The 16623-nt window shown below is 33.0% G+C and overlaps 1 protein-coding gene across 6 annotated transcripts in view; it reads left to right on the top strand.

Moving 5' to 3' along the window:
• LOC149781011 (putative sodium-coupled neutral amino acid transporter 11) overlaps positions 1-16623 on the top strand; it is a 135000-nt gene that overhangs the window by 95288 nt on the left and 23089 nt on the right. For all 6 annotated transcript variants that reach the window (XR_016415194.1, XR_016415193.1, XR_016415192.1 and 3 more), the window contains 4 exons: positions 8731-8837; positions 11791-11870; positions 13471-13541; positions 14587-14748. Coding sequence is in view for 2 of the 6 variants with exons in the window: in XM_089938127.1 (XP_089794253.1) it covers positions 8731-8837; positions 11791-11870; positions 13471-13541; positions 14587-14748 (420 nt within the window). In the remaining 4 variants the exon portion in view is untranslated. The remainder of the gene's footprint in view (positions 1-8730; positions 8838-11790; positions 11871-13470; positions 13542-14586; positions 14749-16623) is intronic.

The following is a 16623-nucleotide window of genomic DNA, read 5'->3' as shown; positions in this document are numbered from 1 at the left end:
TATAGGTTCCAATTTATCATGCTAGTACCACATGGTTAGTTATATTGGTTCCAATTTATCATGCTAGTACCACAGGGTTAGTTATATTAGTTCCAATTTATCATGCTAGTACCACAGGGTTAGTTATATTGGTTCCAATTTATCATGCTAGTACCACATGGTTAGTTATATTGGTTCCAATTTATCATGCTAGTACCACAGGGTTAGTTATATTGGTTTAAATTTATCATGCTAGTACCACAGGGTTAGTTATGTTGGTTGCAATTTATCATGCTAGTACCACAGGGTTAGTTATATTGGTTCCAATTTTTCATGCTAGTACCACAGGGTTAGTTATACAGGTTCCAATTTATCATGCTAGAACCACAGGGTTAGTTATATTGGTTCCAATTTATCATGCTAGTACCACAGGGTTAGTTATATTGGTTCCAGTTTATCATGCTAGTACTATAGGGTTAGTTATATAGGTTCCAATTTATCATGCTAGTACCACAGGGTTAATTATATTGATTCCAATTTATCATGCCAGTACTATAGGGTTAGTTATATTGGTTCCAAATCATCATGCTAGTAACACAGGATTAGTTATATTGATTCCAATTCATCATGCTAGTACCACAGGGTTATTTATATTGGTTCCAATTTATCATGCTAGTACCATAGGGTTAGTTATATTGGTTCCTTTCATCATGCTAGTACCACAGGGTTAGTTATATTGGTTCCAATTTATCATGCTAGTACTATAGGGTTAGTTATATTGGTTCCAATTCATCATGCTAGTACCACAGGGTTAGTTATATTGATTCCAATTCATCATGCTAGTACCACAGGGTTAGTTATATTGATTCCAATTCATCATGCTAGTACCACAGGGTTATTTATATTGGTTCCAATTTATCATGCTAGTACTATAGGGTTAGTTATATTGGTTCCAATTCATCATGTTAGTACCACAGGGTTAGTTATATTGGTTCCAATTCATCATGCTAGTACCACAGGGTTAGTTATATTGGTTCCAATTCATCATGCTAGTACCACAGGGTTATTTATATTGGTTCCAATTTATCATGCTAGTACTATAGGGTTAGTTATATTGGTTCCAATTCATCATGTTAATACCACAGGGTTAGTTATATTGGTTCCAATTCATCATGCTAGTACCACAGGCTTAGTTATATTGGTTCCAATTCATCATGCTAGTACCACAGGGTTAGTTATATTGGTTCCAGTTTATCATGCTAGTACTATAGGGCTAGTTATATAGGTTCCAATTTATCATGCTAGTACCACAGGGTCAATTATATTGATTCCAGCTTATCATGCCAGTACTATAGGGTTAGTTATATTGGTTCCAATTCATCGTGCTAGTACCACAGGGTTAGTTATATTGATTCCAATTCATCATGCTAGTACCACAGGGTTAGTTATATTGATTCCAATTCATCATGCTAGTACCACAGGGTTATTTATATTGGTTCCAATTTATCATGCTAGTACTATAGGGTTAGTTATATTGGTTCCAATTCATCATGCTAGTACCACAGGGTTATTTATATTGGTTCCAATTTATCATGCTAGTACTATAGGGTTAGTTTTATTGGTTCCTTTCATCATGCTAGTACCACAGGGTTAGTTATATTGGTTCCAATTTATCATGCTAGTACTATAGGGTTAGTTATATTGGTTCCAATTCATCATGCTAGTACCACAGGGTTAGTTATATTGGTTCCAATTCATCATGCTAGTACCACAGGGTTAATTATATTGATTCCAGTTTATCATGCCAGTACTATAGGGTTAGTTATATTGGTTCCAATTCATCGTGCTAGTACCACAGGGTTAGTTATATTGATTCCAATTCATCATGCTAGTACCACAGGGTTAGTTATATTGATTCCAATTCATCATGCTAGTACCACAGGGTTATTTATATTGGTTCCAATTTATCATGCTAGTACTATAGGGTTAGTTATATTGGTTCCAATTCATCATGCTAGTACCACAGGGTTAGTTATATTGATTCCAATTCATCATGCTAGTACCACAGGGTTATTTATATTGGTTCCAATTTATCATGCTTGTACTATAGGGTTAGTTTTATTGGTTCCTTTCATCATGCTAGTACCACAGGGTTGGTTATATTGGTTCCAATTTATCATGCTAGTACTATAGGGTTAGTTATATTGGTTCCAATTCATCATGCTAGTACCACAGGGTTAGTTATATTGGTTCCAATTGATCATGCTAGTACCACAGGGTTATTTATATTGGTTCCAATTCATCATGCTTGTACCACAGGGTTATTTATATTGGTTCCAATTTATCATGCTTGTACCACAGGGTTAGTTATATTGATTCCAATTCATCATGCTAGTACTGTAGGGTTAGTTATATTGGTTCCAATTCATCATGCTAGTACCACAGGGTTAGTTATATTGGTTCCAGTTTATCATGCTAGTACTATAGGGTTAGTTATATTGGTTCCAATTCATCATGGTAGTACCACAGGGTTAGTTATATTGGTTCCAATTCATCATGCTAGTACCACAGGGTTATTTATGTTGGTTCCAATTCACCATGCTAGTACCACAGGATTAGTTATATAGGTTCCAATTTATCATTCTAGAACCACAGGGTTAGTTATACTGGTTCCAATTTATCATGCTAGTACCACAGGATTAGTTATATTGGTTCCAGTTTATCATGCTAGTACTATAGGGTTAGTTATATAGGTTCCAATTTATCATGCTAGTACCACAGGGGTATTGGTTCCAATTCATCATGCTAGTACCACAGGGTTAGTTATATTGGTTCCAATTCATCATGCTAGTACCACAGGGTTATTTATATTGGTTCCAATTCATCATGCTTGTACCACATGGTTATTTATATTGGTTCCAATTTATCATGCTTGTACCACAGGGTTATTTATATTGGTTCCAATTTATCATGCTAGTACTATAGGGTTAGTTATATTGGTTCCTTTCATCATGCTAGTACCACAGGGTTAGTTATATTGGTTCCAATTTATCATGCTAGTACTATAGGGTTAGTTATATTAGTTCCAATTTATCATGCTAGTACTATAGGGTTAGTTATATTGGTTCCAATTCATCATGCTAGTACCACAGGGTTATTTATATTGGTTCCAATTTATCATGCTAGTACTATAGGGTTAGTTTTATTGGTTCCTTTCATCATGTTAGTACCACAGGGTTAGTTATATTGGTTCCAATTTATCATGCTAGTACTATAGGGTTAGTTATATTGGTTCCAATTCATCATGCTAGTACCACAGGGTTAGTTATATTGGTTCCAATTCATCATGCTAGTACCACAGGGTTAATTATATTGATTCCAGTTTATCATGCCAGTACTATAGGGTTAGTTATATTGGTTCCAATTCATCGTGCTAGTACCACAGGGTTAGTTATATTGATTCCAATTCATCATGCTAGTACCACAGGGTTATTTATATTGGTTCCAGTTTATCATGCTAGTACTATTGGGCTAGTTATATAGGTTCCAATTTATCATGCTAGTACCACAGGGTTAATTATATTGATTCCAATTTATCATGCCAGTACTATAGGGTTAGTTATATTGGTTCCAATTCATCATGCTAGTACCACAGGGTTAGTTATATTGGTTCCAGTTGATCATGCTAGTACTATAGGGCTAGTTATATAGGTTCCAATTTGTCATGCTAGTACCACAGGGTTAATTATATTGATTCCAATTTATCATGCCAGTACTATAGGTTTAGTTATATTGGTTCCAATTCATCATGCTAGTACCACAGGGTTATTTATATTGGTTCCAATTTATCATGCTAGTACTATAGGGTTAGTTATATTGGTTCCAATTCATCATGTTAGTACCACAGGGTTAGTTATATTGGTTCCAATTCATCATGCTAGTACCACAGGGTTAGTTATATTGGTTCCAATTCATCATGCTAGTACCACAGGGTTATTTATATTGGTTCCAATTTATCATGCTAGTACTATAGGGTTAGTTTCATTGGTTCCTTTCATCATGCTAGTACCACAGGGTTGGTTATATTGGTTCCAATTTATCATGCTAGTACTATAGGGTTAGTTATATTGGTTCCAATTCATCATGCTAGTACCACAGGGTTAGTTATATTGGTTCCAATTCATCATGCTAGTACCACAGGGTTATTTATATTGGTTCCAATTCATCATGCTTGTACCACAGGGTTATTTATATTGGTTCCAATTTATCATGCTTCTACCACAGGGTTAGTTATATTGATTCCAATTCATCATGCTAGTACTATAGGGTTAGTTATATTGGTTCCAATTCATCATGCTAGTACCACAGGGTTAGTTATTGGTTCCAGTTTATCATGCTAGTACTATAGGGTTAGTTATATTGGTTCCAATTCATCATGCTAGTACCACAGGGTTAGTTATATTGGTTCCAGTTTATCATGCTAGTACTATAGGGTTAGTTATATTGGTTCCAATTCATCATGCTAGTACCACAGGATTAGTTATATAGGTTCCAATTTATCATGCTAGAACCACAGGGTTAGTTATATTGGTTCCAATTTATCATGCTAGTACCACAGGGTTAGTTATATTGGTTCCAGTTTATCATGCTAGTACTATAGGGTTAGTTATATAGGTTCCAATTTATCATGCTAGTACCACAGGGGTATTGGTTCCAATTCATCATGCTAGTACCACAGGGTTAATTATATTGATTCCAGTTTATGATGCCAATACTATAGGGTTAGTTATATTGGTTCCAATTCATCATGCTAGTACCACAGGGTTAGTTATATTGATTCCAATTCATCATGCTAGTACCACAGGGTTATTTATATTGGTTCCAATTTATCATGCTAGTACTATAGGGTTAGTTATATTGGTTCCTTTCATCATGCTTGTATCACAGGGTTAGTTATATTGGTTCCAATTTATCATGCTAGTACTATAGGGTTAGTTATATTGGTTCCAGTTCATCATGGTAGTACCACAGGGTTAGTTATATTGGTTCCAATTCATCATCCTAGTACTATAGGGTTATTTATATTGGTTCCAATTCATCATGCTAGTACCACAGGGTTATTTATATTGGTTCCAATTTATCATGCTTGTACCACAGGGTTAGTTATATTTTTTCCAATTCATCATGCTAGTACTGCAGGGTTAGTTATATTGGTTCCAATTCATCATGCTAGTACCACATGGTTAGTTATATTGGTTCCAATTCATCATGCTAGTACCACAGGGTTATTTATGTTGGTTCCAATTCCCCATGCTAGTACCACAGGGTTAGTTATATTGGTTCCAATTCATCATGCTATTACTATTGGGTTAGTTATATTGGTTCCAATTCATCATGCTAGTACCACATGGTTAGTTATATTGGTTCCAATTCATCATGCTAGTACCACAGGGTTATTTATGTTGGTTCCAATTCACCATGCTAGTACCACAGGGTTAGTTATGTTGGTTCCAATTCACCATGCTAGTACTATAGGGTTAGTTATATTGGTTCCAATTCATCATGCTAGTACCACAGGGTTATTTATATTGGTTCCAGTTTATCATGCTAGTACTATTGGGCTAGTTATATAGGTTCCAATTTATCATGCTAGTACCACAGGGTTAATTATATTGATTCCAATTTATCATGCCAGTACTATAGGGTTAGTTATATTGGTTCCAATTCATCATGCTAGTACCACAGGGTTAGTTATATTGGTTCCAGTTTATCATGCTAGTACTATAGGGCTAGTTATATAGGTTCCAATTTATCATGCTAGTACCACAGGGTTAATTATATTGATTCCAATTTATCATGCCAGTACTATAGGTTTAGTTATATTGGTTCCAATTCATCATGCTAGTACCACAGGGTTAGTTATATTGATTCCAATTCATCATGCTAGTACCACAGGGTTAGTTATATTGATTCCAATTTATCATGCTAGTACCACAGGGTTATTTATATTGGTTCCAATTTATCATGCTAGTACTATAGGGTTAGTTATATTGGTTCCAATCATGCTAATTCCTCATGTGGGACTTCATGGTGCTAATTCCTCATGTTGGACTTCATGGTGCTAATTCCTCATGTGGGACTTCATGGTGCTAATTCCTCATGTGGGACTTCGCGGTGCTAATTCCTCATGTGGGACTTCGCGGTGCTAATTCCTCATGTGGGACTTCACGGTATGCAAACAACAAAAGTGGTAACATCTTATTCCATTCATTCTTGTTGTCATTACAGAACTTCCGCAACATTGACTTGAACGTCCCGTTAAAATGTTCCACCATTCCATTCGCTTGTGGGTGATAAGGCGTTGTTGTAACTCCATGGATACCCACTAGTTCATACAACTGTTTCAATAAGGTGCTAGTTAAGTTGGTCCCTTTGTCTGTTAAGATGACCCTTGGAAAACCAACACGGCTAAACAGCTCAATCAGTGCTATAGCTACACTCATTGCCTCCATATCCTTCAAAGGAAAAGCTTCGGGATACCTCGTTGCATCATCAGCCACAGTCAGAATGTATTTGTGTCCAGACTTCATTCTAGATAACGGTCCTACAATATCCATTGCAATTTTTGAGAACGGTTATTATCACTGGTGGGCAACCCATTGGTGCTTTGTCACCTGCAGTCCATTTTGCTGTCATCTGGCATTCATGACATGATGCACAATATCTTTTTACATTGGAAAACATTTCAGGCTAAAAGAACGATTGGAGAATTACCATTTTTCACAATCTTGCTGGTACAACAATTTGCTCCCCTCCATGCAAACCATCACCAGATTGCTATTTCCACTGCAAAATATCATTCTTCCACAAGAATGTCATTGGCTCCTCCTCAGCCTCTTCACGAGTAGCAAAGGACTTCTCTCTAATACTTTGCAGTGAAATATCCACAATCTGTAGTTTTGAAAACATGTCCGCATTCATTGCTGTATGTTTGTCAAGGATGCTGATCAGTATCTTTTGTCTCGATGCTCTTGTTGACAACTTCATTCTTATCCTCATCCTCACATTGGTCAGTATTTTCCACAGTCCTCTCATTGTCGAGTCCTTTTACCATTGACTTCATAAAAACAAATGACCCATTCTTGCTATATATATCCATCCCCAATAGGGCTTCAGTGGCAAAATTTGAAACAAGACCCACTTGTGTGTATAATGTAACTTTGTGACCTTCCAGCTTGCAAATCTTGTCAACACGATCGTCTCTTATCAAGGTCATATCAGAGCCAGTGTCCTTCGCAAACATGATCTCGCATCCATTTACACACATAGAGCTGGGTACTATGACAAATTTTGTAGTTGTATTTCTAGACATGATATCATATGTACTATGGTATACCGTAGTTATATTGGTGACCAACATTTTAATCATCTGGGGCTGAAGTTTGACACTTTTCTTTTCAAAATTTCCATCTGTCAATAGGTGGAAAAAATATCTTTGTTTGCTTTTATCGATCATTACCATTCTACCTCTGTTTGCATTTTTTGCCTCAGGCTCAACCAATTTGGGTATGTGAGAAAGCTTGCAAGTAGCTTCCCACGGGTCATTGGTTCGTTCCGGGGATTTCCAAATGTTTTTCCTCCACCAGTTATACTGTCCACCATGTATAGCCTATCATGCACTAAAAACATGGTATTAAACCGAAAACAATAACAACAACAACGTTTACACAATGAACAAGAAAACCTTTAGCGGACATAAGAAATTGCATAAAATTCATTTAGAAAACAACTGCTATAGTGAAATCTTAAGATGGTTTTGCAATCTTACAAAGAAATACATGACACATTGATATGTACATGAACTTAACACATTAACATATACATGAACTTAACACATTGACATATACATGAACTTAACACAGTGACATATACATGAACTTAACACATTAACATATACATGAACTTAACACATTGACATATACATGAACTTAACACAGTGACATATACATGAACTTAACACATTAACATATACATGAACTTAACACAGTGACATATACATGAACTTAACACATTGACATATACATGAACTTAACACAGTGACATATACATGAACTTAACACATTGACATATACATGAACTTAACACATTAACATATACATGAACTTAACACATTGACATATACATGAACTTAACACAGTGACATATACATGAACTTAACACATTGACATATACATGAACTTAACACATTGACATATACATGAACTTAATGCATTGACATATGCTAGTAAAAACACCTAAAACTTAAATTTTCTTTTTCTACATCCAGAATTTTAATGAGCTGAATTTGGCTCAAAGATCTTTCACAAGATCCTATTCGGCCACCAAGTTACGTTGCATAACATGTCTCAGATATGTGATTAAAGGATCATATATATAATTTTATTTGTAATGTTCAGAATAAATTGGTGACAAATACACCTGTTTTGTAGAAAGAAATAATAGTTTGAATTTTTGTCAAGAAAATTACAGCATGCTGTTAATAGCATTGAATTACTTGGGAAGTTTGATTCATTCCTTACTGTCAGAAACTTCCAAAGTATGGGTACGATGAAAAAGTACCCTGGTACATACCACAACTGCACACCTCTTCTATACTGTGTATGTGTGTGTGTGTGTGTAAATATGTAATTGATCATGCATAACATTAAGTTTCTCATGATACTCATTCATATTTATTCCTTTTACTTGCAGGAGTGGAAGGAACTGTATTAGCAAACCGCCAATTCATCATTTTTCTCTCTACAATTGTTATAACATTGCCACTTTCACTGTACAGAAACATTGCCAAGCTAAGCAAGGTACATGTTATGTTTAGTTTTGTCAGCCTGTTTAAACAAGAAACAAGTTAATTTTCACTACACCAGAAATCAGTTGTGTTAGGCAAAATGTAAGGGATGCCTAATTTATGTAGTATGATTTACCTGCAAGGTTGGGGTGGAGGGCAGTTTTGGATGTGTTTGTTTGATAAAAATAATAATTTAATAATAACTAAGACTCTTCAAAAACTTGACTTGGTAGACATGAAAAGAATATTGTCAGGATAATTTCATACATTTTTGTGTTGACTGTGTACAGTAACTATGTCAATATGTCACCATTTACAATAACTAGGAATGGGCTTGGAATAGTTGTCATGGAAACAGTTATCAGAAGTTTACGATTGATATTGCAGCATTTTGATGATATTTTATCTCGATGGAAATTCATGTTCTTCATTCACCTGTCATTCCTAACCCTAACCCTCCTCTCCCACATTTCTCAAACTTTGCACCATCTAACCTTTCTTTTTGTAAGCTATGGATTTAACTGTTTTGGAATTAGCATAATAATAAAATATATCCTGCCCTATGTTCATCAATTTTAAGCTGAAGAAAAGTCATCACAGTGTGTCTAAAAAATGACAGCCAATATAACCAATCCTGCCTTGACATTGAAAAGTACGTCACTTGTTGAACGGTGTTGATGATTGTATTCTGAAAGAAGTTTATCTCACAATGGATTTTATTCATTTCAAACAGTTGAAAGTTTTCCACAGTGGTCTTGAACTATGGATTTGGATTCATGGGTTTTACATTATACTGATCAGCAGAACACGTTAAGTATTTGAATAATGGGAGGTTTACTAAATTTACAACTGTTTGATGGAAATCAAGCCTATCTTGAGGATAGAAAATACGGTTTTATGGGACACAAAAAACAATAATAAAACATAAGTCTTTATTTCTATGCTTTTGTAGCATATTTGGGTATATTTGAGACACATTTATAGTCTGGAGTTTGGAAGGAGGGTTGGATGGCCCAAAAATCAGGACTTTGGAAGGAGGGTCGGATGGCAAAAAAATCAGGATTTTGGAAGGAGGCTCGGATGGCCAGGAAAATGTTTCTGCTGATAATAGGTTTCAACACATCAGAATGAATCCTCACACCTTTCCAAATCAATCTCTCACCTTTCCATTTACTATAATGATAACCATTTATGGTTCTACTCAGTAATTACAATTCATATCAGAATCAATCCTCTCATCTTTCCATTCTACTATTATCATAACCAGTTCTCGTTCTACTCAGTAGTTATGATGCATACCAGAATCAATCCTCTCATCTTTCCATTTACTATCATGATAACCAGTTATCATTCTACTCAGTAGTTATGATGCATACAAGAATGAATCCTCTCATCTTTCCATTTACTATTATGATAACCAGTTATCATTCTACTCAGTAGTTACGATGTATTTCAGAATCAGTCCTCTCACATTTCCATTTACTATTAACAATTATTATCGTTCTACTCAGTAGTTACGATGCATACCAGAATCAATCCTCTCACCTTTCCATTTGCTTTTATGATTGTTCTAGTTAGTAATTATGATGCATATTAGATTTTTATGTGGCTTCATCATTTTGAAATCATCAAAAAGCAAAAATTCCTTCTTGAGAAAATTGTCATGCTTTAGTTAGGCATGCCTAAAGAAGCTTTCAAACTTCCTAATTAGGAATGCCTAAAGAAGCTTTCAAACTTCCTAATTAGGAATGCCTAAAAAAGCCTTTAAAATTACCAGTATAAGAATACCTTGAAAAAATACCTCACTTGGAATTACTTAGAAAGCTTCGAAAATACCTGTATAGGAATACCTCAGAAAGCTTCCAGAAGACCTAACTAGGTATGCCTTAAGAAGTTCCAAAATACATAAAGATGCTTACAAAATAACGGGTGATTTCATCATTATGCAATTTCCACTTTTCCTGCATGATTTTATTTTATTTAAATAAAAATGTTGGAATTACCATGAATTTTATAATTCTTTAACTGTCTTATTTTTTTAAAGTTAGCTTGCTAATATATATATATATATATATATATATATATATATATATATATATATATATATATATATATATATATATATTGTTGATTAGGTAGTCAGATGTATAATATAGTATAAAATGAATATTTATGTGATTTGAGATTTATTGAGACTGATTTGTAGACTATTATTACACAATCTAATGCTGTAACACATATTTTTCAGTGGACATATTTTATATTTTTCAATGGGCATATCTTATATTTTTCAATGGGCATTTCTTATATTTTTCAATGGACATTTTTTATATTTTTAAGTGGGCATTTTTATATTTTTCAGTGGACATTTTTATATTTTTCAATGGACATTATGAATATTTTTAAGTAGGCATTTTTATATTTTTCAGTGGATGTTTTTATATTTTTCAATGGAAATTTTATATATTTTTCAGTGGACATTTTTTGTATTTTTCAGTGGACATTTTTATATTTTTCAGTGGACTTTTTATATTTTTCAGTGGACATTTTTTTTATTTTTCAGTGATCATTTTTTATATTTATCAGTGGACATTTTTATATTTTTCAATGGACATTTTTTACAGTAGGCATTTTTAGATTTACCAAAGGACATTTTTTTTCCAGTGGACATTTTTTATATTTTTCAGTGGACATTTTTAATATTTTTCTGTGGGCATTTTGTTTTATTTTTCATTGGACATTTTTTACATTTTTCAGTGGACATTTTTTATTTTTTCAGTGGACATTTTAAAATTTTTCAATAGACATTGTATTATTTGTTAGTAGGCATTTTTACATTTTTCAGTGGACATTTTTTTTTGTAATTTTTAGTGGACAATCTTTTAGATTTTTTAGTGGGCATTTTTTATATTTTTTAGTGGACATTTTTTATATTTTTCAGTGGACATTTTTTTTATATTTTTCAGTGGGCATTTGTGTCATTAGTGCTGGTTTTATTCATCCTAATCTGTATATGTATAAAGCTGGGAACTTTTGCCAAAGATATGTAAGTATGCACTCTATTTATACCTTATATGTATGTATATTGTGAGTATGCACTCTGTTTATACCTTATATTTATGTATATTGTGAGTATGCACTCTGTTTATACCTTATATTTATGTATATTGTGTGCATGCACTCTATTTATACCTTATATATATGTATATTGTGAGTATGCACTCTGTTTATACCTTATATTTATGTATATTGTGTGTATGCACTCTATTTATACCTTATATTTATGTATATTGTGAGTTCACTATATTTATACCTTATATATATGTATATTGTGAGTATGTATTCTATTTATACCTTATATTTATGTATATTGTGAGTTCACTCTATTTATACCTTATATTTATATATATTGTGAGTACTATGCACTGTGTTTATACCTTATATTTATGTATATTGTGAGTATGCATTCTGTTTATATATATTGTGAGTATGCACTCTGTTTATACCTTATATTTATGTATATTGTGAGTATGCACTCTATTTATACCTTATATATATGTATATTGTGAGTATGTATTCTATTTATACCTTATATTTATGTATATTGTGAGTTCACTCTATTTATACCTTATATTTATGTATATTGTGAGTTCATTCTATTTATACCTTATATTTATGTATATTGTGAGTTCACTCTTTATAATTTATATTTATGTATATTGTGAGTATGCACTCTATTTATACCTTATATTTATGTATATTGTGAGTTTACTCTATTTATACCTTATGTTTATGTATATTGTGAGTTCATTCTATTTATACCTTATATTTATGTATATTGTGAGTTCACTCTATTTATAATTTATATTTATGTATATTGTGAGTATGCACTCTATTTATACCTTATATTTATGTATATTGTGAGTTCACTCTATTGATACCTTATATTTATGTATATTGTGAGTTCACTCTATTTATACCTTATATTTATGTATATTGTGAGTTCACTCTATTTATACTTTATATTTATGTATATTGTGAGTTTACTCTATTTATACCTTATATTTATGTATATTGCAAGTTCATTCTATTTATACCTTATATTTATGTATATTGTGAGTTCACTCTATTTATACTTTATATTTATGTATATTGTGAGTTTACTCTATTTATACCTTATATGTATGTATATTGTGAGTTCACTCTATTTATACCTTATATTTATGTATATTGTGAGTTCACTCTATTTATACTAAAATATGTTGCTTATATGTTCAGGGATTTCACTATATTTTGCGAATTTCATGGGTGATTCTGTTCAGGTATGTATAGGATCATAGGAAGATGCAGTATCATTGTATACTGGTTTGTTGTTTTTGTTTTTACCTTGCTTTTATGGGTTAGGTATATGGCATTGTAAATTGATGTTCTTTTATGATTGCTTTTTTTTCATTATCCAAAATTACAAAATTAGTTTCAGATTTGTTTAAATCAGATTACAAAGAATTGAAAGTTCTCAATGAAATCATATTTACAAAATGTAATTGGACAGAATTTTGAAAAAAACAACACTACCTTGTTTTGCTACACAATATTCACATTTCAGTGTAGACTCAATTATAATCCTGTTAGTTTACTGTTTTCAGACCCCCAACACCAAATGCTTGGAGCTTTGCGAACAAAGATGTAACACAAGCAATAGGAATTATGGCTTTTGGTAAGTCTTTGATTTTGTTCTTGACTTTGAGAATGAGATGAGAATAAATGGTGTTTTGCGTTTGACAAATATAGCTTGTATTCCTAAAAACTGCAACAAACTTGATGAGCTTACTAAAATTAGTAAGAAAGTATATATCCACTAGCATTTCATTAAGAGTTTGTCAAGGGAGGCAACTCAAATTTAGGTAACTGATTATACCTGTTTGTGTGTGTGTGTGTGTGATATTCGGATTTTTAATGTAGCTTTAGCAATTTTTCAGTCATATCCTACGATGTCTGCAATGTGGCAGTTTATAGTGATGTCTAGCACTGGGGCATCATGCTGCAGAGATGTAGCTTGATGTCCCACCCATCCTGACACCACCTGACCAGTCCTAACACTAACTTCTTACTGTTCAGCCAATCACTGGAAACCTCATTTGCATATGTACCACCCTTGATAGTAGCCTTTAACATCAGGCTAAATCAGTAGATTACATTTTTATTTCTAGAATTCTATGAAATTAAACAATGGCTACCTATGGCAACAGTGTCTAAATATTAGCATAATTAATCATTTTAGTCTTTTAAATGTATGATATTTCAAAACATGGAATCATTGTAACATTTGTCTCTTATCGTCAGCATGAAGCCAAACAGGAATTTGTTCTACGATTAAGGAAATTGTTATCAATAACTTATTTAATTTTATTACCCCATCAAGTCTTGAAAGCCATAGTCTAATTGATAAGTGTCATTTACTGTACTACAGCCTATATGTGCCATAGTCTAATTGATAAGTGTAATTTTGTACTACCGCCTATATGTGCCATAGTCTAATTGATAAGTGTCATTTACTGTACTACAGCCTATATGTGCCATAGTCTAATTGATAAGTGTCATTTACTGTACTACAGCCTATATGTGCCATAGTTTAATTGATAAGTGTCATTTACTGTACTACAGCCTATATGTGCCATAGTCTAATTGACAAGTGTCTTTTACTGTACTACAGCCTATATGTGCCATGGTCTAATTGATAAGTGTCATTTACTGTACTACAGCCTATATGTGCCATCACAGCACTTTCCTGATTCATGCATCCCTCGAGAATCCTGCTAAGGAGCGGTGGAACTTTGTTACCCACGTCAGCGTCCTGTTCTGCATGGTGGTCATGCTGGTATTTGGTCTCGTCGGATATGCCTCATTCACAGGATACACTCAAGGTACATTCAGTCAGTCCACCCAGTCATGTTTACCTCACTATGGGGTCATCATTGTTTATAATATCGTTGCCAAAGAAAATTTGATTTGCTATAATGACTATAATTTAGGCATTCTTTCAAAATTGGGATGCTTGTAATAGATTTATTTTAAGGGTTTCAAAGGCAGCTATGGTAGAGGTTTAACTGTTTTTTGATGATGAAAATTGTGATTTGATGACATACAGGTTAAATATTCTGATTCTATTTTTATATTTCATTATCAACAAAATTAAAATTTAAGGACTGATTTTTATGTTGTGTTTTTTTCTTTTTAACTACAGCTTCTAATGAAATAATCAGCTTCCCTGTAATATTCATGTATACTGTAGTTTATATGTAAAGTTAGTGCATGTCTGACAACAAAACCATGCAGTGATCAACAAAAATCGAGGGAGCTGAAGATTATAAATTTTACTCTAATAATTTTTCATTTTGCATACAAAAAATATTTTTGTCATAGTTTGATTTTCATTATCCATACAAAGAATATATTTGTCCTTGTTTATTTATCTGGGTAAAGAGGGAATCTGACAATATGGATTAAATTACAGACTCAGTGCATGTTCATGCTTTTATTCATAGAGTGACAGAAATAATAGATCTGAAGTGTGCATTTCTTAAATGGACTTGGAGTGAGAGAAATAATAGATTTGGAGTGTGCATTTCTTAAATGGACTTAGAGTGAGATAAATAATAGATTTGGAGTGTGCATTTCTTAAATGGACTTGGAGTGAGAGAAATAATAGATTTGGAGTGTGCATTTCTTAAATGGACTTGGAGTGAGATAAATAATAGATCTGGGGTGTGCATTTCTTAAATGGACTTGGAGTGAGAGAAATAATACATTTGGAGTGTGCATTTCTTAAATGGACTTGGAGTGAGATAAATAATAGATTTGGAGTGTGCATTTCTTAAATGGACTTGGAGTGAGAGAAATAATAGATTTAGAGTGTGCATTTCTTAAATGGACTTGGAGTGAGATAAATAATAGATCTGGAGTGTGCATTTCTTAAATGGAATGTAAAACCATCAAATAACCCATAAACCAATGGATGTTAAAATTACTGTGACATTTATAAGCTATAGAAAGTTGAGGAATAACACTATGTACCTGATTGATAAGGTAAAGGAAAAATGCTATTGAAAGGATGTTGATGATACTAAGAGTACTAAAACATTGTTTGGAAGTGTCTAAAACAGCTGAACCCGTCCAGTATTTGTCATTTTCCCCCATGAATAAATAGAATTACTTATCAGCAGCTATATTTGTGGTATGCTGGCAGATTTACCGTTGCCTTTTTATGGTGTTTATAAGTTGAAATAAATTCTTTAAATCTGAAGACAAAAAATACATGCATAAACATAATGCAAATCATTGTTAGTATCTATATTTGTAATTTAAAAATTCATTTTGCTTCATTGTGCCTTGTTTGAAATGGTCAGTTTTGGCAGTCAAATATAGGAGAAACTGCCATGTTGCCCATTGTCCAGGTAAAATGGGCAGAATATTATCTGCTAGTGACCTTGTCAGGAAGCATCTATTAGGCAGATGATGACATATCAATTTCTGTAAATGGTAAAATTCATCTAAAAGAGTTAAAATTCCTGATGATAAATATTTTTCAGTAGCTAATTGTTGTTGGTTTCATGTAAATTTTCAGCAAACAAGTATAACTGGTGTAGGAAGAATCAGGGAAAACCCCTGGCAAGCTTTCTCACATACCCACATTGGCTCAACCCAAGACTCAGACTTGATATTTTCAATAAGCGGAGTATACATAACATTCTCGGGACTGAATGGTAATGGTCAATACATTCTTAAAATTGGTCAATACA

This window comes from Sinohyriopsis cumingii, chromosome 16 (genome assembly GCF_028554795.1).
Source record: "Sinohyriopsis cumingii isolate HCF-2022 chromosome 16, ASM2855479v2, whole genome shotgun sequence".
Taxonomy (NCBI): Eukaryota; Metazoa; Mollusca; class Bivalvia; order Unionida; family Unionidae; genus Sinohyriopsis; species Sinohyriopsis cumingii.
This window is presented reverse-complemented; position numbering and strand designations above follow the sequence as displayed.